The sequence below is a fragment of the Protopterus annectens genome, chromosome 5.part1 (genome assembly GCF_019279795.1).
Source record: "Protopterus annectens isolate FY-2018-M chromosome 5.part1, PAN1.0, whole genome shotgun sequence".
Lineage (NCBI taxonomy): Eukaryota > Metazoa > Chordata > Ceratodontiformes > Protopteridae > Protopterus > Protopterus annectens.
The window spans coordinates 4,306,943-4,334,440 of NC_056736.1; the positions used below are offsets into that span (position 1 = coordinate 4,306,943).

The window sequence follows — 27,498 nt, forward strand, 5'->3', positions numbered from 1 at the left end:
TTAGATGTGTGGAGTGGCCAGTTGTTACTGTAGGGGTGATGATGCTTTTGAGTGCAGGAGTAGTTTCAGCTTGGTAGAGGACTTTATGCGCCACTATGAGCTGGTTGAACTGCAGTAGGCTAGGCAGTTCAAGCCACCCTAGAAGATTTAGGTTAAGACAGTGGTGTGCCCTGTATGCTGTGCCAGTAGCAAATCTGGCAGTGTGGTTATAACAGCAGGATAGTTTAAGTACATTTTTGTTCAAATTGGTGAATAAAGGGGAGACATAGAGAAGGGTAGAGAGTAGATGGGATCTGGCAATAGCAGTTCTAGCAGGTGGTGTAAGGAAGTACCCGAGTTTATAAAGGGAGACATGTTTTTTATTAATGGTTTTGATGGTTTGATTGACGTGCATATCAAACTTAAGGTTATTATCTACTATGACACCCAAAGGTTTGGTTTGGGCTTCCGGGGAGATAATAGTGCTACTGTTCGCTGTTATGGCGAAGAAAGGTGGAGAGGACCTAAGAGTGGGGGAGAAAAGAAGTAGCTTAGTTTTGTTTGGATTTAAGATTAGACAGTGATTAGAGAACCAGTCCGCAACTGTGTTGAAAATATTTTGTGTTAATGTGAGTAGACTAGATGGGGAGGTGGCAGTACATATCAAGGTGGAGTCATCTGCATATTGAATGCAGGTGGCATTTGGTATGACAGTGTGGAGGTCGTTGATAAAGATAGGGAAGAGAAGGGGTCCTAATATAGAGCCCTGGGGGACTCCTAAAGTGATGCGTAGACAGGTTGATAGCCTGTCCTTCCATAGGACTGCCTGTTGCCTACCGAGCAGGTAAGATTGAAACCATTGGAGAGCATGGTTATCTATGGAGATGGTCTTTAGAGTATGGATAAGTAGTCGGTGGTTGACAACATCAAAGGCCTTGGAAAGATCAAGAAAGGGTGCTGAGGATAGTTTATTATTCCGGATGTGGTTTATACCGTTAGAGAAAGAGAGGTGGGCTAAGGTGGTACTGTGGTGTTGTCAAAGACCATGTTGAGCATCCGCCAGTAGCTTGTTCTGTGTAAGATAGTGCATGAGTTGTTTATGGACACACTTCTCCATGATTTTAACTATTGGTGACAGAATAGCTATGGGTCTGAAGTTAGACAGTTCAGTGGAGCTGCCACCTTTTTGGAAAGGTATAACATGGGATATTTTCCAGATAGAGGGGATGATAGCTTTGGATATAGCCCTGTTGATCAAGATAGAGACAGGGTATGCTATGAAGTCAGCAGCTTTTTGCAAATACTCGGTTGAGATAATGGAAAGAATATACCATGAGAAAGTAATGAAAATGCAGAAAAGATCATTTGCATAGGTCACTGGTGAGCAAAAAGAAGTCAAGAGTGAGAAGAAGATAGAAGAAGTAGAAAAGAGAAGGTTCATAGTATGGATCCAAGGTATGGTAGAGTCAGAAATGGACAGGCATGAAGTTTGGGACAAAATTGTTGTGCCATTAGGGATAAGGGCACAAGAGGTAAGAGCTTTATTTTAATAAAGAAAGATACTTTTTGTGACATTCTTTTTGAGGCAGCTGAAGTTTTTGAAACTTTCTTGAATAATTAAGAAAGAAAAAGAAAGTTATCCATGGAATAAATATGTTGTTCAGACTTTTTTTTTGAGAAATGAAGAAACGTTAATATACATTTCTAAAGTTACATAGAGGACCGTGGACATGGTCTTGGAGCTGTAATGTGATTTTAAAAATGGGAAATGGTAAAATATACATTGTGAGTATGGCAAATGTCAGTGGTAATAGGACTGTTGTTAAATACTGGGGACATCCTATTTTTTTTTTCTGGGAAGGAGGGACATTTTGTAAATTGTGAAAACAAAAATATGTTATTCATGTTTGGAAACTGGTCATAATGCCAGAAACTGTGGAAAAGTGTATTTTCAATGTAAGTAAATAGGACACATATGGATGGACTGTGAGAAAGAAGAGAGACCAGAGAGTGATTTACATGAGAAGGAACAATCACAGCAAAAGTTAGTACAAGAGGAGATAATAGAAAATAATGAACTAGATCAAGAAGTGCTTAATACACAAAAAGTGGATGGGGAAAGTGATATGGGACAGAAGTTAGTGATGGAGAGGAAATAAATTGGAGAATGGTTAAAAAGAAAAAAATCTATTGGAAAAACAGTTAGATAGGAAACGAAAATTCCAAGATGTAGGACTGAAAGTTAAAAAGAAAGGGAATGGATAGAAAAAGAAAACAAAATGCTATAAATTAAAGAGAATGACAACAAATAATCTTAGAATTGTATCTATTAATGTTAATAGTATAAAGAATATAATTAGAAGAACAGGAGTGATAGTGTCTGTTATCTCTCTTTACTTAATAAAGAAGATGTTAGATTTGAGTAAAGAAGAGAGACAACAGAAAGAAACATTATTCAAGGGAAGTATAATATGGAATTTGGATAATTAAAAATGTTCAGGAATTATGCATCATATAGGAAAGAAATACATAGTGCATTTTAGGTTGGAAAGAAGTGTGTATAAGTTAAAAGTATACTTGTAAGTGATATGTAAAGAAAGGGAAATTATTTCAAAGAATATTGGATTAAATTATGATGTATATGAATGTAGTAACAATGGGAGACTTTAATTGTGATGTAAGATAAAATATTTAGAGAAATAAAATGTGGAGATTTAAAGATATGGAACTTAGAAAAATATATATAAAAGAGGTAAATTAAAATTTATAGATTCTTTCTTGTTATCAAAGACTATGAAGACAGTAATAGAAGCAGCAGTGGAAACAGGTTTTTCTGACCATTTAGCTATATAGACTGAGATATATGAAATAAATAATTTATTAAAATAGGAAAAGGAATTAAGAGAGTTAGTGATAAAGAATGGAATGAAGCAGGTCAAGAAGGTAGGGCTTTGGAAAGATCATTTAATGCAGAAATTTAAATACTGGTCAGAATGTTGGATAGTATTCAAAGAAAAATATATGTATTTAATATGGGTGGGCATGAAAAAGACAGAAAGAAAAAAAGAAATGTAAAAAGATCTTTTTATGAAGCCTTGATAGGAACGAGAGAGATTATTATAGAAAAGAATAAATATATCAGAAAAATCAAGAGAAAATTAAAGGTTTATTATATAAGCAAAAATTTTTTACAAGTAAAAAAGAAGTGTCATTATATTTAAGTAAGAGAGTAATGGAAGACAATGATATAATCAGAGAGATGAAGTAGGAAAAGTTGAAAGAAAGCAGGCAAACATAATCAGTATAATGGTATGGTATGTGAAAGAGATGGTAAAAAAAATATTGGAGAGAACAATATTAAAAGCAGTTCACAAAAAAATAAAGAAATAGAAAAACAAATTACACTAGTAGACTTGAATTCAGCAGCTGGACCAGATGGTATAGAGTATTTATGTAAGGGTTCAATACAATGGCAAAAGGAAATTTTAATAAACAATGTTTAATGAATAATTAAATCATGGTTTTAATTATGAAGAAATATGTAGGTGTTATTCTTTTCTCCTTTCTTCCAAATAAATCTCATAACATTAAAAGTTTGAGACCAGTAATGTTGAATAATAGTGATTCTAAAGTTTTCATGAAAATATTACAAAGAATGTTAGACAATAAGTTGAATTATAAAATAGAAGAAGAAATGTATGGAGTTAAAGGAAATAATAGCCAAGAATGATTAATCATAATTAGAGAAATAGTAGATGATATAAAAAAAGAGAAAAAATGAGGTAAAATTAATAGTAGCTGATATTGCTAAAGCATTTGATCTTATGGCAAATAATGGAAAAATATAACTAGTATAAAAATAAAGTTTGTGAATCAGAATATAGAATACAAAATTAAAGTGCTAGTAAATGGTTGGGTAATTGAAGAAATAAAAATGGTCAGAGGTGTCCAATGAGTAATATTTTTGTTAGCAATGGTAATGAATAGTATGATAAAAGGAATAAATTAATGAATGGAAAAGAGTATGTATGTACAGGAAATGCGAGTGATGTATCCTGTTATCATGACTTATATGATGATATAATTTTAATAGCCAAAAGTGATGAAGAAATGAAAAGGGTAGCTATGAAGGTGAATAATAAATTGAGAGAAGTTGGATTAAAAATTAACAAAGAAAAGTGTAATGCTTTTAGAGATGATAAGGAGATAGAAGGGATACAATTTGAAAAGGAGAAGATGTCAGTACTAAGAATCAAGTTTGGAGATAATATATTGAAAGAACAATGGGAGACAGTATTGAGAGATTTAAAAGGATATAGTACTATGTGGGGTAGGTATAGATTGTTCTTTAATAAAACGTACATTTGATAAATACAGTATGGATGGGAAAATTGTCATATATAGCTAGTGTGTATATAATACTAAGAGATGGAAGAAAAAAGTTAATAGAAGTTGTTTCAATTTATTTGGGAGTCTAGATTAAAGCCAATGAAAAGAGGAGTATTGTATATGCAAAAGGATAAATTGGGTTTAGGTTTAATAAATCCAGTAGTATTTGGAGCTTCATTGAATTTGTATTATTTTGGTGTGGATAAATGGAAAGATTATAAGTTAGTTACAATTATATTTAAAAAGAAATGCAAAAGAAAATTATATTATTAAAATGACCAAAAGAGAGAGAGAGAGAGAGAGTACAGATAAATGGATATAAGAATGTATCAAGAAAAAATAAAATTATGGAAACTAAAGATAGAATGAATAGAAGAAAATGGGAGAATATGGTATAAAATATAATTTTCCACAATTGTGTGAATTCTTGGTGACATTTAATGGAAGAAAAGGTAAAAGCTATAAACAAAGAAACAAAAGGTGTAATTAAAATATTGAAATGAAAGATTTTTTATTGAGATTGCAAATTAATAAGTTGCTAGTAAAGGGAAACATGCCCTGTAAAAAATAGATGAGCAAATTTATCTTTACTGAGGAGAGTTAGAAACAACAGAACATGCTTTTTTGACATGCAAGACAAATTATGGGAAAAACTAATAGCATACAAAATTGTTGAATTTCAATACTACATCAGATAAATGTAGATATGACTGAATATGCTTTTTATGGAAGGCATGGAAAATATGTTAATTTAAATAAAATGGGTGGTGCAGTGGGGCAGTAGTTAGCATTGTCACCTCACAGTAAGAGGGTCTCCAGTTCAATTCTCGGCTGGGGTGCCTTCTGTTTGGTGTCTGCATGCCCTCCCTGTGTTTGTATGGGTTTCCTCCAGGTGCTCCAGTTTCCTCCCACATTCTAAAGGGTTCATATCATGTTATCAAAAGCCAATAACGTCGAATGCCACAATGTTGAACCCTATGCAGCGAATGCTAAAAATAGCGAAGCTGCAGAACATCAAATTCTTTCCTAGGGAAAAAATTTGGTTGTCCATTTCTGTGGCTTCACTATATTTAGCACTGTGGTGGAAAGTTATGGGGGTTCAGGTAAGTGTGTGATTGTCTGGACGTTAGGCTTAGGGCGCGGGTTACGTGAGTTAGGGTTAGGGCGCTGGTGAGGTGAGTGCACGATAGTGACAGAGTTTAGGGTTAGGGGCGGGTTAAGTGAGTTAGGGTTAGGGCACGGGTAAGGTGAGTGTGCAATAGTGACGGACCTTAGGGTTAGGGTTGGGTTAAGGTAAGTGGATTGATAGTAGTGTTTGTATAGTTTAGCGTAGGGTTAGATCTATGATTTTAAGTGTAAGTGTGTGGATTGCTGTTTTTTTGGTGTGCCTGTGTTGTGTGAATGTGTTTTAGAATAGCAAACTTTTTTCCCTAGGAAAAAATTTGCTGTTCTGAATGTTCGATATTATGTGCTTTAGATTATTTAGGTTCGATTAAATGGTGTTCGGTGTTTTCGGCTTTCAATGGTGTGATATAAACGCATTCTAAAGACATGCTGTAGCTGGATTGAATACTCTAAATTGGCCCTAGGTGTGTGTGTGTGTGTGTGTGTGTGTGTGTGTGTGTGTGTGTGTGTACGAGTGTGTGTGTACGAGTGTGCCCTCCGAGGACAGTTAGGTGCCTGGCTAGCAACCCCACTCCTAAAAATAATGTAACCAGTACTGAAACAGTGAGTGCTTGGAAAACGCTCATTGCCCGATGTGCTGTGGCATGGAGAGGATGGGAATTCAGTTTAAGGTCTTATCAGAAAGACAACATACTCAAGAGTTCTCCTAATAATGCACTGCAGTGTCAGTAATGCAGTCACCTGAAGTGAGAATAGAATCCACAGCCTTCTGGTCTTTCATCTCCAAAGGTAAGTATCCTAGCTGATGCACCATTGACAGGCTCATTCACATAATATATATTATCTGAAGAGACGGCCAATACCCTTGGTAGCACGGTGGCATCCATCTTCAAATAGGCTGCCTAAAAGTACAATACCATTTTTGGTCTATTATTACTTTATTTGACTGTAGATCGAGACTGTTATGTTAAATGGTATGTTTGGGCCCCAGCCATATCAATGGTGGTGGTAGTGCTATCTTTCCAAGAATGTTGTGTGTTTGTGTGTGTGTGTGTGTGTGTGTGTGTGTGTTTAAAGGCAGTTACCATCAGTAAGGGGTCATTAAAATATACTGTATTTCATTGAGAAAGAGAATGGTGAGAAAGGGATCTGGGGTGCTAGGCCAAAAACCCAGCTCTATAAGTGGGCAATGTGTAGTCCTTGGCTGGTGTGTATGTTGAAAACCTCCACTCAGGGTAGAAATGCATATTCCCTTTATGCTGTTGGAGCCAGTGTATGCTGAAAACTTCCACTGAGGGTAGAACTGCATATTCTCTTTATGCTCTTGGAGCCAGTTTTGTATTTGAAAAATTAGTTATCACTGTGATGTCCCCCCTCTGGGCCAGTAATCAAGAAGCCTCAATCCTCACCACTGACATAGGTGGGGAACATTCACTTAAAACAAAAATGGATATGCACAGTATTTTCAGATGCAGCTCTTGGCACCAAGCACAATTTCCCTTAAGAGCATACAGGGAGCACACTCCAGACTTGGGGCTGGGTTTTCCCTCTCCAGGCCCTAAATGACTGTACCTTATGGTCTGCAGATACCAGTGCTTTGTGTCCCTTTTCAAAGTAGCACACACAATATCCGGAGGCTTTCCAGTAAAATAAAACAAAGAAACCAATGACTGGAAACGCAGAAGGACCAAAACAGAAAAAAGTGATTTATTACATAAGATCAGCAGAAAAAATTAATGCTTCACAAAATAAAACAATGCGTTTTCGTCCGAGCACTTCCCAGACTTCATCAGATAATTCCCAAAGGCAATATACTACACCTTATATACTCTTTACAATCGATTGGGTATCAATTACCTCTTAAATACATACCCCATTAATATCATATTAAAAATACACAGTTGTTCAAGTGTAAATTGAAATAAAAAATAAAAAAAAAAAATATATATATATATATATATATATATATATATATATATATATATATATATGAAAAGTGTACATAAATCATCACCCTTTAAAGCTTGGCAGATCTTAGTTTTAATAATGGAACCAGGGAAATGTGATCATTAAAACCTTTTCCAAGTAGCTGACACACACACACACACACACACACACACACACACACACACACACACACACACACACACACACACACACACACACACACACACACACATACACACACACTTTGAGATTTGATTTTTACACACACACCTGGGAAAGGCATCCACAGATTTACCCACTATACCACCTCTGCCCAGACTATAAGATAGATTCACTGCCACCAGCCGGCTACTTTAAGACTGTTACCAGGGTACCCAATTACTCTTAGTAAAATTAATACTATACAAATGGTAATGTTAACCAAGCAGCAAGACTTTCAGGAGCATGAAGCCCACAGGGCCACCAAATAAATGCAATTACTCTCAAGGGTTAAAATATTTTCTTAAAGTCCAGACACAATGAAAGGTTTAGATATATTTAATAATAAATAATAAAGTAGAATACATGAAAATACTGAATATCTATTTACAATAAACACCAGAATTTCAATTCACAGGAAATATAAAAACAACACAGATGGAAAGATTCAGATACAGAAAAACAATATTTAATTAGTCTCACAATATTTTCCTAATTGACTGAAGAGTTACTTTTCTCTACTTACTTGCTAGAGTAAGGCATGATGAAGTGGGTGAGTGGTCTTTGTTATCAGGTTCCCAAAAATAGAGTGCTGAGTGCCTTATGTCACATTTTTTTTACTAGTATCTAAATATAATTTCAGTGCTGGCTATAGAATGACATTATATCTAGTCACCTGACTCTGTGGTTCCCACACTAGCCCCCCCCCCCGCCAACTAGAAGCTGAACCAGGATCTAGCACAGATGTGTCACAATACGCACCTAGAGCTTGGCTAAGGTATTTGGAAACTGTAAAATAATTCCAGTACTTTTATCCTTACTTGAGAGACTAATCGGCCATACTCCGGTACCCCAGGGTAGCAATTAGTTCACCACTAAGAACAATAAGAGCCCAGACCTTTCCCAGACATTGCGTCTCTGGCTGCATTCAGGCCTGTGAGATAAAATCTTTATAGCCTAAACCAAGTAATTTAATTTCTGGTTATTTTTCTTAAGGTGAGCTGAGCTTAACCCCTTCCCGTCCAGCATCCTCTGTTAACATATATACATTTCCTCAGTTTCAACAGTACAGTCTGATATAACTGTATTTCTTTTCTGCCAAGCAGGACCCACTGTTGATACATTCTTAACACAAGCAGCTTTACAAATACATTTTAACACAAGCATCTGTACAAATCAGTTTGATATACAAATTCTTTACAAAACTCCAGCTAACTATGCTGGCATATGTTACACTTGCACTGCCCTACTCTCTCTGGCATAGCTGGCACTACCTGACATCATCACAATCATATGAGTTTTATGTAGCTTTCATTAACCTGTTGGATACAAGTGGCGTGATTCAAGAGACGATGCCTGTAGTAGTCATCAGACCTATTTGGGGAAGTGGAATGGATTCAAGGACTGTAGCCTATATCCCTTACGTACCCAAGTGGTAAAATGATTGGCAGTAGTGATATTCAAATCCATATGTACTGTAAATCTGAAGAACACATTTTAAATCCACGACCCTACAGTATAAGATAATTCATGAATCACACAAAGCAGATCCCCATATATTGCATTTATTTTTTTTTATGTTTGAGTAGTGTTTTCAGTTTATGTCTGTAGGCTATGATCATTTTCCAAGTTTCTCCTAAGCAGAACTTTAGATAGTATATGTAGATTTTTATGAAAAGAGACACTTTGAAAATGAACTTCTTTAGATGATTTGGTAAAGAGGTACATTTTATTTAGTTTAATTTATCTGGTGCATTCTAGCAATTTAGTGAGGTTCATGTTAGTATTTGTTAATTTTATTGTTTAGATTTTTAGTTCTGTTATATTAGTTTAGATAGGACTAGATTTGTTCTGATTCACAGGCTGTAGTTAGTATGTTCTTTAACTTCACAGGTTCTCTTATCTTAACTTTTATCATTCTCATAACAATGAATTTCATGTCTGTGCGGGTTGATTCCTAAATCAGTGTTATTATTGACTCTGAATGTGGACTTTTTTTGTGCTGTGTAAAAAGTTACATTTTTTATTATTGTGAAAAGGAAACATCCTATGTGTTTCTTTTTTATTTTACATTAAATTGAGTAATTTGTGGTTTAAGGATTGCTTGGCTAGGCAATGCTATTTTAGAGCAGTGTCAGTGTCTCTGTTTTGTAAAAGAGATGTGTAAATTTGCATTTTTACATTGTAATGAATGGGAAACATAATTTCAGTTGCAGTTTTGTATTCTAATTAAACAATGGGTGAATTTGGGTTTTAGTGTGTTTTTGTGTAATGCAATCTTTTTAGTGAGTAGAGCATATATGATTTGTCTAGGGAAATTTTAGTAGGTTTAAATACATGCAAAGTGTGTTGTTAATCTATTGCTGTACAAAAAGCACAGATATTCAAAACTATTTATATAGTATTTTTATTTTATTTTACATGTGTTTACCAGAAAAGTCTGACTTGACACAGGTCCTTTTTCAGCAGAAGCATGGGGAGAAAAGCTCCACATGCAATACTATTCAATTACAGATGACAATTTAGTATACAGAAGACAAATTGGTGTACATAAATCAGAACACTTTGGTATACATATGATAGTACATATAACTAACAAATATAATACATGAAAGTACAAACAGTAAAACTAGACTCTGATACAATGTGCTAGAGAGTAAATTGTATTGCACAGATTAAAAAATAAGAGTAACTTACAGGAAGATAGGCAGACAGGCCTAGAAGTGGCGAGCAACACTATGCTAGTGCACTGTAGCAGTTTTAGGGAAGAAAATAGTATACCAGATATGTGCTTTTGTTACATTCTTTATCAGAGAGGTAAAGGTTAGGATAAACATATATATATATATATATATATATATATATATATATATATATATATATATATATATATAGGTTTACTATTAAAATGTCGAATGGCACTACGTCGACTGTACTATAGTCGAACACGGAAGTTCGGAAATAGTAATGTCGACGTCAAAAAAACAATCTAGGAATGGTTTTAACATGGGTCGAGGTAGGTGTTCAGTATTATTCAGAACTACAAACATCTCCCCTACCTCGACCCATGTTAAAACACAGTCCTAGATCGTTTTTTTGTCGTCAACATTACTATTTTCGAACTTCGTGTTCGACTATAGTACAGTCGATGTAGTGCCATTCGACATTTCAATAGTAAACCTATATATATATATATATATATATATATATATATATATATGCCTGACAGTGTATAAGCTATCCTGATGCACTGATGACAGTGTGGGAATTGCATGATTCTACTTAAAATGATCTAAGCCATGATGATCCCTCTGCACAAAGGTGGGCCATCTACAGACCCTGGAAACTACAGACCCATAAGTCTCAGTAGTTTCATATGCAAAGCCATAGAAAGAATTATCATGGAAATGATCAGTAATGACATAGTAAACCTCCAGACACTGGACCCAGTCCAGTTTTGTTTCATCAACAGCAGGTAATGCATACTCAACCTGGTGGACTTCTTTGAGAAGGTCACCAAAGCAATGAATTGGGGCAAAATGGTTCACATTGCCTACCTTGACCTGGCCAAGGCATCTGACACAATACCCCACTCAGACACTGTTGAAAAACTCAAAAGGTCAGGTACAGTCTCATGTCAGCAGGTTGATAGCCAGCTGGCTCACAGACAGGTCCCAGGAAGTTAGAATTGGGGAGTCTACCTCTACAAAGGGGCCAGTCACAAGTGGGGTCCCTTAGCGATCAGTCCTTGGACTGCTCCTGTTTGACATTTACTTCTCCGAAGTCAAGGCCAATGTCAGTGGTCTCTAGCTGACTATATTTGCAGATGATTGCAAATTAGGAGCTGTCATTGAATCCAGCATGGACACAGATGTTCTCAAGGAGAGGCTGACACAGACAAATGACTGGTGTCAGAGCCATGGACTAAAACTAAATGCTAACAAATGCATAATAGTATCCATCAGGAAGTCATCCATCCCTGGTAATTATCATATTGACAACACACCCCTTAGAGATGACACAGTAGTCAGGGACTTAGGGACTGACATAGATAGCAATCTAGCCTTTGACCATCACGTGTGTACAGTAGTGAGGAAATCCTTCTATGTTGCGCAACTTATAAACAAAGGTATGGCATCTAAGTCCATGGAAGTCATTGTTCCACTGTATTCAGCATTCATCAGACCTATCATTGAATACAATGCCCCCATTGGTTTGTACCTAACCAGGCATATCCAACATTTGGAATGTCCACGAAAGTTCCTCACTTAAAGAAGTTACTTTAAGTAAAATGTCCTATGCAGACCACCTCAAGGCTCTATCCTTGTACTAACTCCTATAGCCTTTTGAGGGGAGATCTATGCCTGATGTACAGGGCATTGTCAGAATCCACTCTGATGGACCTCCTGCATATCCGCAAAAAACAGTGTCAGAATTACCCATTCTAAGGCCATGCCTGTGATATAAATAGGACCTGCTGGAGAGACAGGTATGTATCCCAGAGATTACCCCGTCTCTGGAACAAGCTCCCCATCCATGTAAAGCAGAGTTCCTCCCTAAACCAATTCAAGTGCAACCTGAACAACTGGATGGGAAACAGGAAATTCACCCCTAGTTTGGCAACTGTGTCTCTAATGGACACAGGCAACCTGTAAATGATTCATCTCCCAGGCCCTAGATTGTAAATGTTTCATCTCCAAAGCTCCTGCTTACACTTATCAAGGGTATCAGAACTTGTCAGAGATTTGGGATGCATTGCTAGGCTTAAAAAGGCCCTTGTAGTCATTAGCCTAGTAAACACCTATGAGCCTATGATTTTAACCTTTAGAGTACTTTCTTTCTCTACATCTGTTCTTGTAACTGTATTTCTTTAGATTGCAGCAGGCAAATGTTACTCACTACTGCAGATACTGATGAGGTGCAAGTTCTTGATCACAGCTCTTAATTAAGAAATTGGCATCAATTCTATTACACTTTTCACTAGCATTAGTAGTTAGAGCTCACTTTAATCTCATAATTAATTCTGAAGTAATGATTCAGACTTGACTCTAAACACAGATATCTATATGTTCCTTCTGAATTATGGTGTCTGCATGTGGCTCTTGTACTTCTCTGAGATGCCCCCGGGATGGTTATAGGTAACATTTTATATGAGTACCCATTTCTGGAACACAGTCAGAAGTATATTGGCATGTGGGTGGACTCTGATAAGTGAAATGCATCATTTGCACGTGTCTAGTATCTTAGATTTGACAAGGTAATGCCAAGATGATTTATTAAGCTCTGTATTAAATTACCTATTGAGTTTAGAAATGATCACTTTATGTAAAATTTGCATAATTCTCAGGATGCGTTGATGAAGTGTCCCTTTTGATGAACAATCGGTGATTACTTTTCCCCAGTAGTTTTGCAGATGCATCTTTCTTCAGAATTCAGGTGATATTGCTCTGGGTCACATGGCAAGAAATGAGATGTAATATCAGTGATATAATGTCAATCAAGTGTAATAACTTTGTTTTGTAACCCTGTTGAAGCTGAAGGAGATTTTCAGAAAGCAACTAGAAAAAGCAGAGTCAGAGATCAAGAAAACTACAGCCATCATTACTGAGTACAAGCAGGTAAGGAAAGCTTTCTGTATCTCATTACCTTTAAGACATCTTTGTAAGTTGAGCAGATTTCAAAATGGTACTCTTGCCAAGAGTACTGAAGGATGATTACATTTTTAAAGAGGAGGTGTCCCTGGTTTAGAAAAAGGTAGTCATATTGAATGACCATTCATTCTTTTTGCCTGTAGCAATGAGAAATGAGAAGTTTGTTTATTTATATACCAATCATTGTGATCTTGTGCAACATAGCATGAGGCAGGGAGAGGTGACTAGAAAATCAGGTACTTAAGTATTATCGCAACCACAGTCCAGCGTCACTACCTGATATTGTAATTGTAGCAGGCGATATCAGAATATGTATGTATCTTACTTAATTGTAATCCATTTCAATAGCTCTTCTGTAAATGCTTTTAGCCAAAGTGATTTCATTTCTGGCTTATAAACTTTTGCAGCGTTGTGATGTTGCTACAGACAGTTCTCACCTGCTTTGTTAAACAATTACACAGAAAGGCAAAATTGCCATGGGAAAAAATTTTACACACTCGTTATAACCTTAGTTGGTGCAAAAAAAGGTTTGCAGTCACATAAATATCATGAAGGATAACAGAAGGATAACAGATTGGGATTAACAGAATGATAACAGATTGGGATTTCACCAGCAAATTTAGGAACTGACGAGCTACTTCTCTGTACAGAAATGTAAATGTCTGTGTAACTGATGTCATGGATTTAAAAAGTTGTTGGTTGAAACAAGTAGCATGGACGAATGGGTAAAAGTCATTAGGGTGTTACCACATTCACGCTTACATCTTTCTCCACCTGACAACCCTCAAGAAAAACATAAAAAGTAAATATATTTATCGTGTAGATAGGTAGAAAGAAGTAGTGGTTAGAAAGAGTATTATATTCTCGTCATTACAAACTTTTGACTACATTGATTGGCAGGACTATGGCTTGGAAAACAGCCATTTTTCATGTTCAGAATGTGGTTGCGGTAATACATAAGTACCGAAAATCAATGTCCCAAAATTTGCATTATGGAAAGGTAGTGTTGTTATAATTTGTAGTAGACCAAGTTATTGTGAATGTTGTTGCAGCTGTTAAAATAGCAATGTCCCAGGAAATACCACCATACATCAGAATGACCCCTTAAAGTGGCTGCACTAACTTATTTTGGTCAGTGTCAGTAATTCACAACGTATTCATTCAGTGACAGTTTCTCATTAGGGTTATTTATTTCTTTTTTTTATAAATTACAGTATGTTGATTGGGGAGTGCTTGTTTTCACTGAGGCCCATGGAGAAAAGCTCCAAAATACTTAATGATGTTAGTGTAAGTTGCTGTTGCAGTCATAACTTAAGGGATACCTACTACAATCAGAGTCTTACATCTTGGCAGAGTTTCACAGCTCATCCCCTTCTTTTCTATGCTGTTCTTACATCTCCCATCCCCCCTGGATTTTTCCACATTGAGGTGTAAAGGAATATGTATGGTCTGTCATCTCCAGTTCTTTCTTACCACTTGATAATTTAAACAATGTTTACCACAGTCCACTGAGCCAGGCCAACAATGGAAGAGCACATATAATTACCCCTATTGATTATTTTCTGTTGTACTGTAGTTATCCTATATATAGTAAGGCCTGCCTTAATTGTTTCTTGTTTTATCTTGATTCTGTCATCTGCTGGGATCTAGACATACCCATTCAGAGGTCTGATGATGCCAGCCAAACTGAATAAATGTGCTTGTAAAAAACAGATTAACTTTAAACACTGGCTTGGAAATGTGTTTATTGCTTAGGCTTCAACCATGACATCACCCAAAACTGTGAAAGCTGGGATGGAACTGCATGCTTGTATATTTAACCTGCAAATATCTAGCAGCATCCATCTCTATTCGTCAGTGGCATCTGACAACGGTTGCTCAGATGCCTCACACTGGAATTCCCACTCCTGACTTGAAAAGGTCAGTGGATGCCACAAGAGTTTCTCTGCCTCAGTACACCAGTACCAAGATGGTGCTCATGCTCCATGTCTAGTGTTTGAGGAGTCACCTATCCTTGACAAAGGCCCTGTGGAGGCCACCATTAAATGACTAAGCCACATCTATCCAGACAGAGAATAAAGTGGAATTCATTAAAGAAAAATGAAACTTTTCCACTCTGGCTGCAGTGAGACATCTTATTACGAATGGGGAAGACAGCTTACTACAGATTACTCCGGCTGATTGTGGATTGCTGACAACAAACACACAACTAAGCACTCAAGAGTACAGTCCTCCATTAAATACCCATAGTCAGAACATAGTAGGCCATAACCAGATGCCTCATTATCTCTCCAGTAGCAACATCAGACTGGTTTTGTTTGGTACAGACTTTCTTAACCTTTTTGCAAGTTTGGCATTCAGGATATGACAAACTATCGGTATCAGCAAACACCCTTATAAACCTGGTAGGGACTCTCTGCCCATCCTCATCAAAGATTTCATAGAACATGATTCCACACAGGAGTAGGGTGATGATTTAGATTATTGATTGCGGACGTCTTCCCTAGGATACATAAACTCAGACTCATCTTTGGGGATGCTATAGCCCTTCTGAGGAAACCTTTTCACTGGCAGACTATACAGGTCTCAGATGCACAAAAGAGTGCTTTAGAGTTGCTAGGTTATGACACCTCTAAGCCAGTATTATTCTTCCCAGTAGAGGGAGCACTGCTGGATGGCTTTGAAACAAAACTACAGGAACCAGACTCCTAACCTCTAGCCCCTAAAAGGCTACACAGATTTTATAGAGTTCAAGGGTGCTACTCTTTCCTTTACAACAATCTAGTGATAGACCCAAAAGGGCTCAAACCGCCTTCAGGAGGAATTACTCTCTCTAATAATAGATATGGTAAGAAAACCTATACCTCAACCACATTATCTTTTACAGCCCTAAACTGGCATGTCCATACCCTGAAATTCCAAGTGCATGTTCTTAAACAATTGATGGAGCTTTATCTGATTAATGAAGAGTCTAAAGCTGCATTGGGGCAGCTTATTCAGACTTCCATTCAATTGGCCAGACATGACATAAAGTGTACCAGTCTTTAGAAATAGTCTGGAGGAGAAACAGAAAGTTCATAGGTTCATAGGTAAGTACTAGGCTATCTGTCCAGGGGCATTTATAAGCCTAGCCACAGAGTTATGGCTTTCGCCTCCCCATTAGATTAGTAACCTGGGCCTCTGTCTAACAGGGCTCCTTAAGTGATCCCAGGGTAGAACTTACGATTACCCATCCACTCATCAAGATTTCTCTTGAAGAGGGTCAGAGAGGAGCTCTGTCGAATATGGATTGGGATTCTATTCCAGAGTGAGGGGAGTCGCTGGGACAGGAATCTATCCCTCCAGTATGTCCTGTTTATTGTTGTGCATAGGTTCAAGTCGCTAGAATGAGGGGTTCTGAGGGATCTTGTTTTTTTGAGGTGAAGCATGTCCATTAGTTCAGGGTTTAACATGGCCCTATAGGTCAGGCATAGGTCGCCTCTGAGCAGACGGTAAGCGACTGAGAAGAGCTGGAGCTTTTTTAGTCATGCTTCATAGGGTAATTGTTTAAGGCCCTTAATCCTCTTAGTGAGGTACTTCTGTGGTCTTTCTAGTTGTTGCAGGTGTCTAGTGAGGTACACCCCAAATGGGGCATTGTACTCTGTTATGGGCCTAATGAGTGAGGAGTAAAGGGGCGCAATCACCTCCTTGGATCTGGATGAGAAACCCTTTGTGATCAGGTGTGCCACATAGAAGGATTTCCTGAACTTTTTAGTATGTGGTTCTCAAAGGAGAGCATGCTATCTACTTGGGTTCCCAGTTCCCTAATTACTTCTTCTGTACTTAGTGGATTCCAATCTATGTGGTAGTTTGTAGCTACTTTGTTTTTCCCAAGTGGGATTACTATGCATTTTTTGGCATTTAGCTTGAGGCCGTGACTTTGACACCAGGTGTTTGCCTCTGAGAGACCCTTTTGCAGGATGTCTTTGTCAGCCAGAGAGTCAGTTATTGCACCCAATTTAAAGTCATCTGCGAACTTGGTTAGCCACAGTCCCTCCGCATTTGCCTGTACTTCAGAGAAATATATACCGAACAGGAGGACCCCAGGACTGACCCCTGTGGGACTTCGCTTGGGACTGGTTTAGAGTCAGAATGCCACTCTTATCGTGTGGGTTCTGTCTGAGAGCCAATTGGCAACCCATCTCATGACATGGGGGTTGATATTTAAGCTGGTGAGTTTGTCTATGATTCATGAGTGTGGGATGGTGTTGAACGCCTTAGTGAGGTCAAGATATGCTGTGTGGACCACCTTCCCTTTATCTATGGCCTTGGTGACTGTTTCGAAGAAGTCGACCAAGTTCAGAAGGCAAGATCTGCCTTTAACAAAGCCGAACTGGGTGGGGTCCAGTGTCTGGAGGTTCCCAGTGTCCCTGTTAATGAGCTGCCTGACAATGCATTCCATGGCTTTGCAGACCAAGCTAGTCAAGCTTATAGGGCGATAGTTCCCAGGGTCAGTTGTGGCACCACCTTTGTGAGTGGTACAACTGTTGCTGCACACCATTCTTTGGGTACATAGCCTGTAGAGAGGCTGAGTTTGGATGATATAGCTCATCATATGCCCCCCCTCCCATCCATAGTATAATAGGAATTACCCTATTAAACGAGGACTTTTTTTCTAGAAAGCCAGAAAACGGTAAATAGCCCCACCTCCAGCCACAACGCCCAACTCTCCACCTGTCTGGAAGAGTGGAAAAAATTGCATCAGACAAATGTGTACTAGACATTATAGTAAAGGAGTGCCAGTTAAAACTGAGGTCAAAGCCCAGAACAAGGAGATAGCAAACATGCCTGCAAGACAAGAGTACCTTGCCATATTCATGTTGCATCTGATGTTACAACAAAGAAACACACAGGCCACTCCAGGAAACAAGTAGAAAAAGGTCTTCAAAAAAGACTGAGAGAAATTAGTGGAAAGAAAAACATTTGCACAAGAAGATCTCTTAAAAGCTTGAAATGCAAATTTGTGTTCATTAATACAACAGATGCAAGAAAAATACTAAATAGACAAAGAAACTTTGGGCCATTTGGAAAAAGAAGTGACTGAGGAAGTGCAAAAATGTAAAGAACAAAACACAGAGATTTTTGAAAGGTTTAAATAAGAAACATGGACATGGAAAAGAAAAAAGAGATCTGACATGGTGTAATATGTATGCAAAGGAAAAAGCCAAACTAATCAATACAAAAAAGCAGCCCCAAAGATATTTGAAGAGAAATACAGGCAAAGGCACCCAGATATGGAACATTTCAGAGTGCAAACAATAAGATCACAAAGAGAGAAGATAGAACAGAGGATGAGTAAACCAGAGGTTAAGCAGACAGAAGCTGAAGTTACACAATACCTGTGAAGTGAAGGATTTAGTGTAGAAAGTCTAACACAGGTTGTCACAGTATGATGGAACAATGAGTCCCCAAAGTAAGGAGAAACGGGAGGAGCATGAGACATCTGAAGACGAAATATAAATGTGGGAAAATAAGAGATTTAATGTAGTGCAATATTTATGCAAAGGAGAAAGCAAAACTTCTCAATACGAAAAAGTAGTACCGAAGGCATCCAGCTATGAAAAATTTCACAATACAAAAAAAAAATGAGAAAAAAGGGGGGAAGTAGAAAAGATTAATGATGGAGAAGTTAAAGGAACAGAAACTGAAGTTATGGATTACCTATGAAGTGAAGGATTTAGTGTAGAAAATCCAACTCTGCTGAAATCACAGCATGATGGAACAATCAGTCTCCAAATTAAGGAGAAACGTGTAAAGGTAGCATATGATTACTTGCCACATGAAGATACTCTGAAGCCTTCAGTAGGAAATCCGTTGGAGTTGCACAACAAAGGAAAGAGCAGGAACCCGTGGCATCTCTGATGCAGTCAATTTTGTGAGTTCCCTTACAAAAGAGATGATGCAGGATGCAGCTGAAGAGAATGTGAAAGGAAGGTGTTCTGGAGCTTTCTGTAGAATGCCCACTGGAAACAGTGAACAAAGAATGTCCCTTTAGTTTAGAAGAAAATGATTTAAGGGAAGAGTTGCTTGATTTAATAGAAATGGCTAGACATATTAAGATTGATGAAAGAAATAGATTTCAGAAAATCAATAAGCTTCAAAATGTTAGAGGTATGATAAAACAGATGAACACAGTAATCAAAAGTTGTAACAAATTCATGGTATATAACAGAAGTAGCAGGCTATATTACTGTGCAGCTAAATAACAGATACAATTCTACCACAAGAACACAGGGTAGTGAGGGGAAGGAAGGGGAGAAATCAAGTGACATCATGGAAACATTGTATAGAGAAAACTATAAAGCAGTTAAGATAAGAAGTGTCACTGTTAGAAGAGTATAGAAGAGGGAACAGATCAACACAAATACTTAGAAAGATGGACAAGATAAAAGCGATGGCAAGTGTCAGAACAGGTCAGGATCTATCATACACCATTGCAAATAATAAACAAAAGATATCAACAGAAGCAGAGAAACGTAGAAGATATGCAGATAAATATAAAGGAAAAGTACAAAATAAGCAATTAATTGATGATCCAAATACAGAATTGGGAAACAAAGCAAAAGGAATAGCAATACCACCAAAAAAGAAGAAAGAGACACATTTTGGAGAAAGACCCTGTGGAACATAAAGATGCTGAATGGACAGAAAGAAGTAAAAGAAACAGTAAGAAGTTCAACTGTACAGGATATGAAATGGGATGAAGCAACAGCCAGTGAAATTGAAACAAAATTAAGAAATGCTACTAATCAGAAAACCCCAGTTTGAGACACATAACTTCTGGCAAAAAATATTAGCATTTTTAAACTAAGATTTAGCCTTGAGTAAGAACTACTTACATGCACATCTTGAATAGACACCAACCTGGTTAACAACAGGAAAAGTGTTACTCCTTAAAACTGAACCTGCAAGCTATCCTATGCCTCCAACAATATATAAACTATGTACTGGAACTGATGCCAACAGAGTTTATAGTCATTTAGTAGAAAACTCAATCATGGCAATAGAACAAAAGATAACAAAAGAAGGTTATATATAACTGTTACAAAAGGAAATATTGCCAGCCCAGCTGTCTGGAATTTTGTAAACAATTATATGTCATTTGTGAATATTAATATGATTTATATAGAAGTGTGACAGAAGGAGATACTGCTAGACCAACTATCTGAAATTTTGCAAGTGGTTGTGTGCCATTTGTAAATAGCAACATGATTCATATGCCTGTGTTACAAATGTATTAGAACTGTATGCCACATTGTATAGATGTGTGCTGAAGAGATATTTTTTATGTACATTATTCTAACTGTTTAACAGGGGAGACTGAAACACAGGAGATTAACTTGCAAAACTTCAGAGGAATGGTTGAGGTTAAGTTACCTTATAGCTGGGCTGTAAACAAAAGATGTTATCTCTGTTTCAGTAAAGTAACAGTCACAATGTCTAGAACTAGAAATTTTTTGTATTGTCTTGAAAGACAAATAATTACTAAGCTTGAGATGTAGAAGTGCTGTATTGTTTTTAGGACCTCCAAGATCTGCAGATATCTGATGAAAATACTTTGTTTATTTATTTTCACAGGTAGATGCTAAATGCTACCTCAGTGTTTGCTTTTGAACCTGGGAAATTTGAGTTATTAATTTAAGAATTCTCTGAAAGAGAGAGAGAGAGAGAGTGCATTTTGTATTTTGTCTATTGACCTAACAGCATCAGCTGGGAAAAACCCACTCACCACATCTGCCTTGCTTGCTCTGTAAGTAAGTTAGTTAGCTAGGAGACAGTAATTTCTTTTAGAGTAAGTAAAGAATATAGTAAAGATTAGTTTAGATTTTTTTGTATTAATTTGAGACTGTCCTGCAATGTTGTTTTAAATATTTCCTGTGATTTTGAACTCTGAAGTTACTGTGATAATTTACTGAATATTTTCTTGTTCATTTATTATTAAATATATTTAAACCTTTGTGGGTGATATTTGTGAGACATATATAAGCTCTTAGCATACTTGCATATCTATTTGGTGACACTGTGCAGGCCACTCCTAATAGCCTTGCTCTTAGTCAAATTACCATTTGGATTAATAATAACATTACACAGTAGGATTGGACACTCTTTGCTAAGGGCCTTAAAATAGCTGATAAGTAGTGGCTGGTGGCAATAAAAACTACCTTATAGTCTGGGCAGAAGGAGGCATAGCTAATAAACCTGTGCCAACCTTTCCCAGGTGTGTGTATAAATCAAACCTCAAAGTGTGTGTGTGTGGGGGGGGCTTGGCCAAGGATGAACACAGGATAGCAGCAGATTTCTTCAGCTCCACCAACATAACTACACTGACAGGAAATAATTACTTTAAAATTCAACTAATGTAATAATTTTCTTTCTAAAAATGTTTGGAATATCAGTATCTTGAATAATATCTAAAAAAGAAAGAAAATTTAAATAATTTTCCTGTCAGAAATCTTCTTGGAAATTTCTCTTTCATCACCTCTGTTCAGAATGAGTTCCAGTAAGGCTAACAGTCAGGATTCCAGCATCAAGAAAGAGCTTCAGTCTTTACTATCAACTATTCTGCAACTAACAACTAAAATGGACAGACTGGATGTTAAAATTGATAACTTTATAGAAAAAAAACACAAAACAAATGGATTTGTTACATCAAGACTTACAACATCAGAAAGCTCAGATTACAGGTATAGAAGAGACTCTTAATGATATGGACAACAGAATTCAGGAAGAAGAAATGAACATTGAATTTTTATTGAAACAGAACACACACCTTCAATCCAAACTAGATGACCTGGAAAACAGATCCAGACACAATAATATAAGGATTTTTGGACTGCCAGAAAATATAGAAGGTAACAACATTATTTCCTTTTTAAATACTTGGCTTCCCAAAACATTACATCTGTCAGAAGCATTTTCTTTTGGTATTGATAGAGCCCATAGGTCTTTATCTAATTCTAATACAAATAAAAAGTATCCTAGATCAGTTATTGTAAGATTTTTATCATCTTATGACAAGGAGATGGTATTAAAATCTGCATGGGCTAAAGCACCTATAAAAATTAATGAGGCAACTGTGCGTTTTGACAATGACTATTCTTCCTTGGTAATAACAAAAAGAAAAGTTTTTTGCCATTAATAAGAGAGCTTAAGAAAGCACAGTTCAAAACTCATCTTTTATTTCCTTCCAAACTAAAAATCTTTTTACCAGATGGCCCTAGAATTTTTGAAGACTTGGACTCTGCTTTGCTGTATATTAAAAAAAATAAAATATTAGATAAAATAGAAGATATGGAATGGGCAAGTCCTTCGCTAAAGAGGATGGCAACAGGAACTTCTTGGAAGACTTCAGAGAAGCAAAAAAGACTAAAAAACAAATGACATGTTCTATATTTCTTTGAACTCTTTAATTACAGTTACTACATTTTCAAGAAAGCCACAAATATCTTAAGGATTTATTCAAAGTTACTTTTTTGTGTGCAAAGAACTGATTTTGTTTTATAAATAATCAAAGTTTCTGAGGAACAAATAACCTGCTCTGAATCAACTTGTTTCTCTTTGTGATAAAGAGACCTAAGGTTAGTAATTTGATACATTTCCTTTCTCTTCTTGTTTTAAATAATGGCATTCTCTTTAAGCTATACATTTAGTGAGGGGTGGGGGAGGGCAGGGAGAGAGGTTTGATGAAAAATATGAAATAAGGGGAAAAATAATTTATTAGTTCTTTAAAATTATTTAGGCTGTTTAAATATTGTTGCTAAATATTATACCATGACTTAATTACTTAATACATGATTTCAAATAATATGTCATGATATAATTGCAGTTAACTAGAACTAAGGTAGTTGAAAGTAATATGTCTCATGTTCTACTTTATTAAAACAAACAGCAAGTAATATATCTTTGTAGATACTCTTTGTAGGTCCCTTTTTTTTTTTTTTTTTCCTCTCTCTCTCTCTTATCTATAAAGTTATATGCATCTGATAATACTGATATGTGTATGTAATAAGATCTGTATGAGAAAATGAAATGAGGCATATAAAAATAAGTTGTGTTTATGTTAAACAACTGTAGGCTTGGTTTCACTGTCATAGAGACTGTAATGACTTGTAAAATGCTTCGAGAAGGTTTTGCACTGTTTAGATTCATTTGTATTACAAAATGAATGTCAGTCACTTGCTTTTACTAAAATTCCCGCCAGAATGTTATGGGAGACAATCTGGGATGTGGGTTTCCTCGTGAATAGTGTCCTTGAGTCATTTTAAAAGCTTCAACACTCAGAATACATGCAGAGAAGCTGAAAGCAGCCATTTTGAACTTTGACCCCTGATTTTACACTGACACATCGCAGATTCAAGAAGTAAACTGTTTCAGGAAGTATAACTGCTGTAAATGCGACTTTGTGATGAAAAACGAACTTTATGACACCTAAATGTGAGTTTTTCTTTATAATAACTTACTTATTTAAGATGTAATGTATAAAATATAAAAGTTATAATGATTTTAACTGACTTAATATGCCATAGTAAACAAATGAGATATTTTAGAAGGCATAGAAGGTAAAACACATGTACACTTGTTTTTGAAAGCTTATATGACTGCAGCACTTTAATGTATATAAATGCTTATGATTTAAACATATGTAATGTTATAAATCATTTGCCTTGACTAACAGGCAAGTACATGTATCATTATGATTATATTTCAGAAGAAATTGTCATGTGACATATTTTAAAGCTGCAGTTCAGATATATAAAATACAGATGGCTTTCATCACAATGATTTATGTATAACTAGGAATCAACATTGCTGTGCAGTATGTTCTTTTAACTTATGCATGAGAATAAATATTTTATTTAATTGGCAATAATAAATATGAGAAGGAAGCTTTTGGTGCAAGTAATTTAAAGTTTTAAAAGCTTTTAACTGTATTACTATGGCAGAAAGTGGGAATACCCTAATATAAGTAATGTCTGAACCATAATAGCCTAAGATAATATATGTTATTGAATTCAAATGAACATAAACATATAATAAGAACTTATTCTTACAAACTTTTATTAAACTACCATATGGATATTCCCTTTTTTTTTTTTTTTCTCTTTCTCTCTCTCTTCTTTGCTCCCATTATCAAGATTGTTAGAATGCTATTTTGATTATGAGTGTATTATACAGAATAGATGTACATAGCAATATTAGTTGTTTCTAAATGTTTTATATGTTTATATGAAGCTGTTATATAAATTGTTTAGCTTTGTTATAATAGATAATCAAATTAAATGAGGTTAACTTTAGTTAATAATAGTTAGTATCGAATTAATTTGGTGGCAGCTGAAGTACTGCTGCTTAGGATAGGGGGATAACTTGAGTGGTATTTGCTACTCGAAGTTGGAGTTTTCAACTCCAGGCTGGGTGCAATGTTTAATCCAAACATTATTTTCACCTGATTATTGTTGTATGTATATAGTTTTGACATCCACATCACATTTTATAAACTCATTGTCACTACAAATAAAAGTGAAACTTACACAAAATTCCATAAGATTTTCATTAAATACAGCTATAATTAATGGAACACCTAAAGGAGGAGACATAATAATACTTATTTTGCTAATTGTTATTCTGATTATATGTTTTATATGTTTATAAAAGTTACATGGTATCTCTAAAAGGAATTTCTTTAAACATTAATGGATTGAATAACCCATGTAAAAGGGCAAGTTTAATGAGATATATTAATTTGCATAGAGCCAACTTAATATTCCTTCAAGAAACACATCTCCTGAAAAAGGATATAGATAAATCAGCCACTAATAAATATACAGTCTTGGTTAGCTCAGAACACACACAGAAAAAAAGAGGAGTGGCTATCTTATAGAACAAAAATATGCCCATACCTAAAACTATTAAGTCTTATAAAGATGATAAAGGAATGTTTTGTATGGTTACAATACAGATTAATGGGAAAGTATATACATTAATCAATGTATATTGGATACCAGGAATTGGCATTAATACAGTGAAACACCATTTCAATAAGATTATATCATTTTCTATAGGAGATATTATTTTAGCAGGTGACTTTAATTGTATCCTACATGAAAAAGATACTACTACTACAGGAAAAAGGAAAATTACATCTAATGCAAAACATTTAAAGGATTTTATTAATTTATATCATTTGAATGATATTAATAATCAGATAGATTCTAAATCATTACCATACACTTTTTTTCTAACAGATATAAAACTTATTCAAGAATAGATAGAGTCTTTATTTCTAACCAAATGGTAACAGACTTAATTAATTCCAAAATCATTTCATGTCCTATATCAGATCATAATTCAATTGTCTTTGAATTTATGGTAAAGAGTACTTATAATGTCCAGATCAAAAGAATACCAGCATACTTAACTCAACTAAAGGACTATAAAGATTATATACTTACAGAGGTGCAACATTTCTTAGACTTAAACACTACACCTGATGTCTCCATTGTTTACATTTGGGATGCTTTAAAATCATATTTATATGGAGAAAGTATCAGATGGTATAATAATAAAAGGAAATCTTGGGACAAGGAATTACTAGATAGTCAAAGCAAATTAGACTCATATAAACATAATAATAAAGAAAATATTATGGACAAAAAAGTAATTGAGGAAATAAATAAATTAAATGAGAAATACAAAGAAATTTTAACCCATAAAGTCAAAATAACATTAGAGAAATATAAGTTTTTGTCTTACTCAATAAGTCCCAAATACTTACATAGACTTAAAAATAAAACAAAAAGGCTGAATAAATAAAATCATATCAAAGAAATTTTCTCTCCAGGGAAAAAGAAGAATGTTTCTAGTTTACCAGAAATATTAGATGAATTTAGAAATCACTTTCATAAAATTAATCACAATAACATTAATATGGATTCTAAAGATAAAATAAAGAAATTTATAACTACAAACATGAACAAAAACTTAATAAACAACAGACTAAATTAATAGATAAAAATATTTCATATACAGAGGTTATTACACAAAGAAACAAACTTAAATCAAACAAAGCACCAGGTAATGATGGTATTATACCAGAGATTTATAAAATTCTTCCTAAAAGTACTTACTCATTAATACATAGGGTTTTCATTTCAGCTCAAAATGAGTTAACAACTCCCCCATCCTGGCAATACACATTTATTTCACCAGGTTTAAAACCCAATAAAGACCCAACCAGGTGCACTTCATATAGACCTATTTCATTACTTAATGTTGACTATAAAATGTTTGAGTATTTTTGCTGACAGATTAAAGACAATCATTCCAGGTATAATAGATATAGATCAGACAGGCTTTATTATAAATAGAAATACTTTTGATAATATAAGGAGAACTTTAACGTTAATTGATTATGCAAACAGGAAAAATAAAGACTTAACACTTATTAGTCTTGATATAAGTTCAGCATTTGACTCAGTAAGTTGGGACTACTTGTTTATCTTATTGAAGTGTACAAATTTCTCTGATGCATTTGTGAATCTAATTGAACATCTATATAAAGGAGCATTGGCTTACATTAAGATAGGAACATATGTCTCACAAAAAATACCCATATTAAAAGGTACAAAACAAGGGTGTCTACTCTCTCCACTATTATTTACTTTAATAATGGAGCCTTGGGCTAATTTGATTAGAAACAGCACTGATATAGAAGGATTTGATATAGATGAAAATACAATATCTAAAATTCAACTTTTTGCAGATGATGTTCTAATTACGTCAGCAGGAACTAACTCTTCTATGCAGTCATTATTTGATAAAATGACAGATTTTAAAAATATCTCTGGTTTGATATTTAATGAAGAAAAAACTAAAATATTACCAATATACACATGAAAAAATGTCCTCACTAATGATTTTCACAAATATATACCCAACTCAGGTCAGATAACTTACTTAGGTATAATATTAACTAAAGATATTAAATCTATTATACATAATAATTATAGTAACTGTCTTCATAATATACAAAATCTTTTCAATAGCTGGAACAATATTTTTTTTACCATGGAAGAGAGACTCACAATTATTAAAATGATAATATTCCCTTAGATATTATACTTAATACAATCAATAATACTCCCACCTACAAAAATAATTATTAAGAAATTGA

The 27,498-nt window shown here is 35.3% G+C and overlaps 1 protein-coding gene across 1 annotated transcript in view; it reads left to right on the plus strand.

Annotated features, from left to right (window-relative positions):
• Positions 1-27,498, plus strand: part of LOC122803659 (rab GTPase-activating protein 1-like) — an 834,818-nt gene that overhangs the window by 638,336 nt on the left and 168,984 nt on the right. Inside the window, exon 7 of the mRNA XM_044073438.1 lies at positions 13,173-13,256. Coding sequence (XP_043929373.1) covers positions 13,173-13,256 — 84 coding nt within the window. The remainder of the gene's footprint in view (positions 1-13,172; positions 13,257-27,498) is intronic.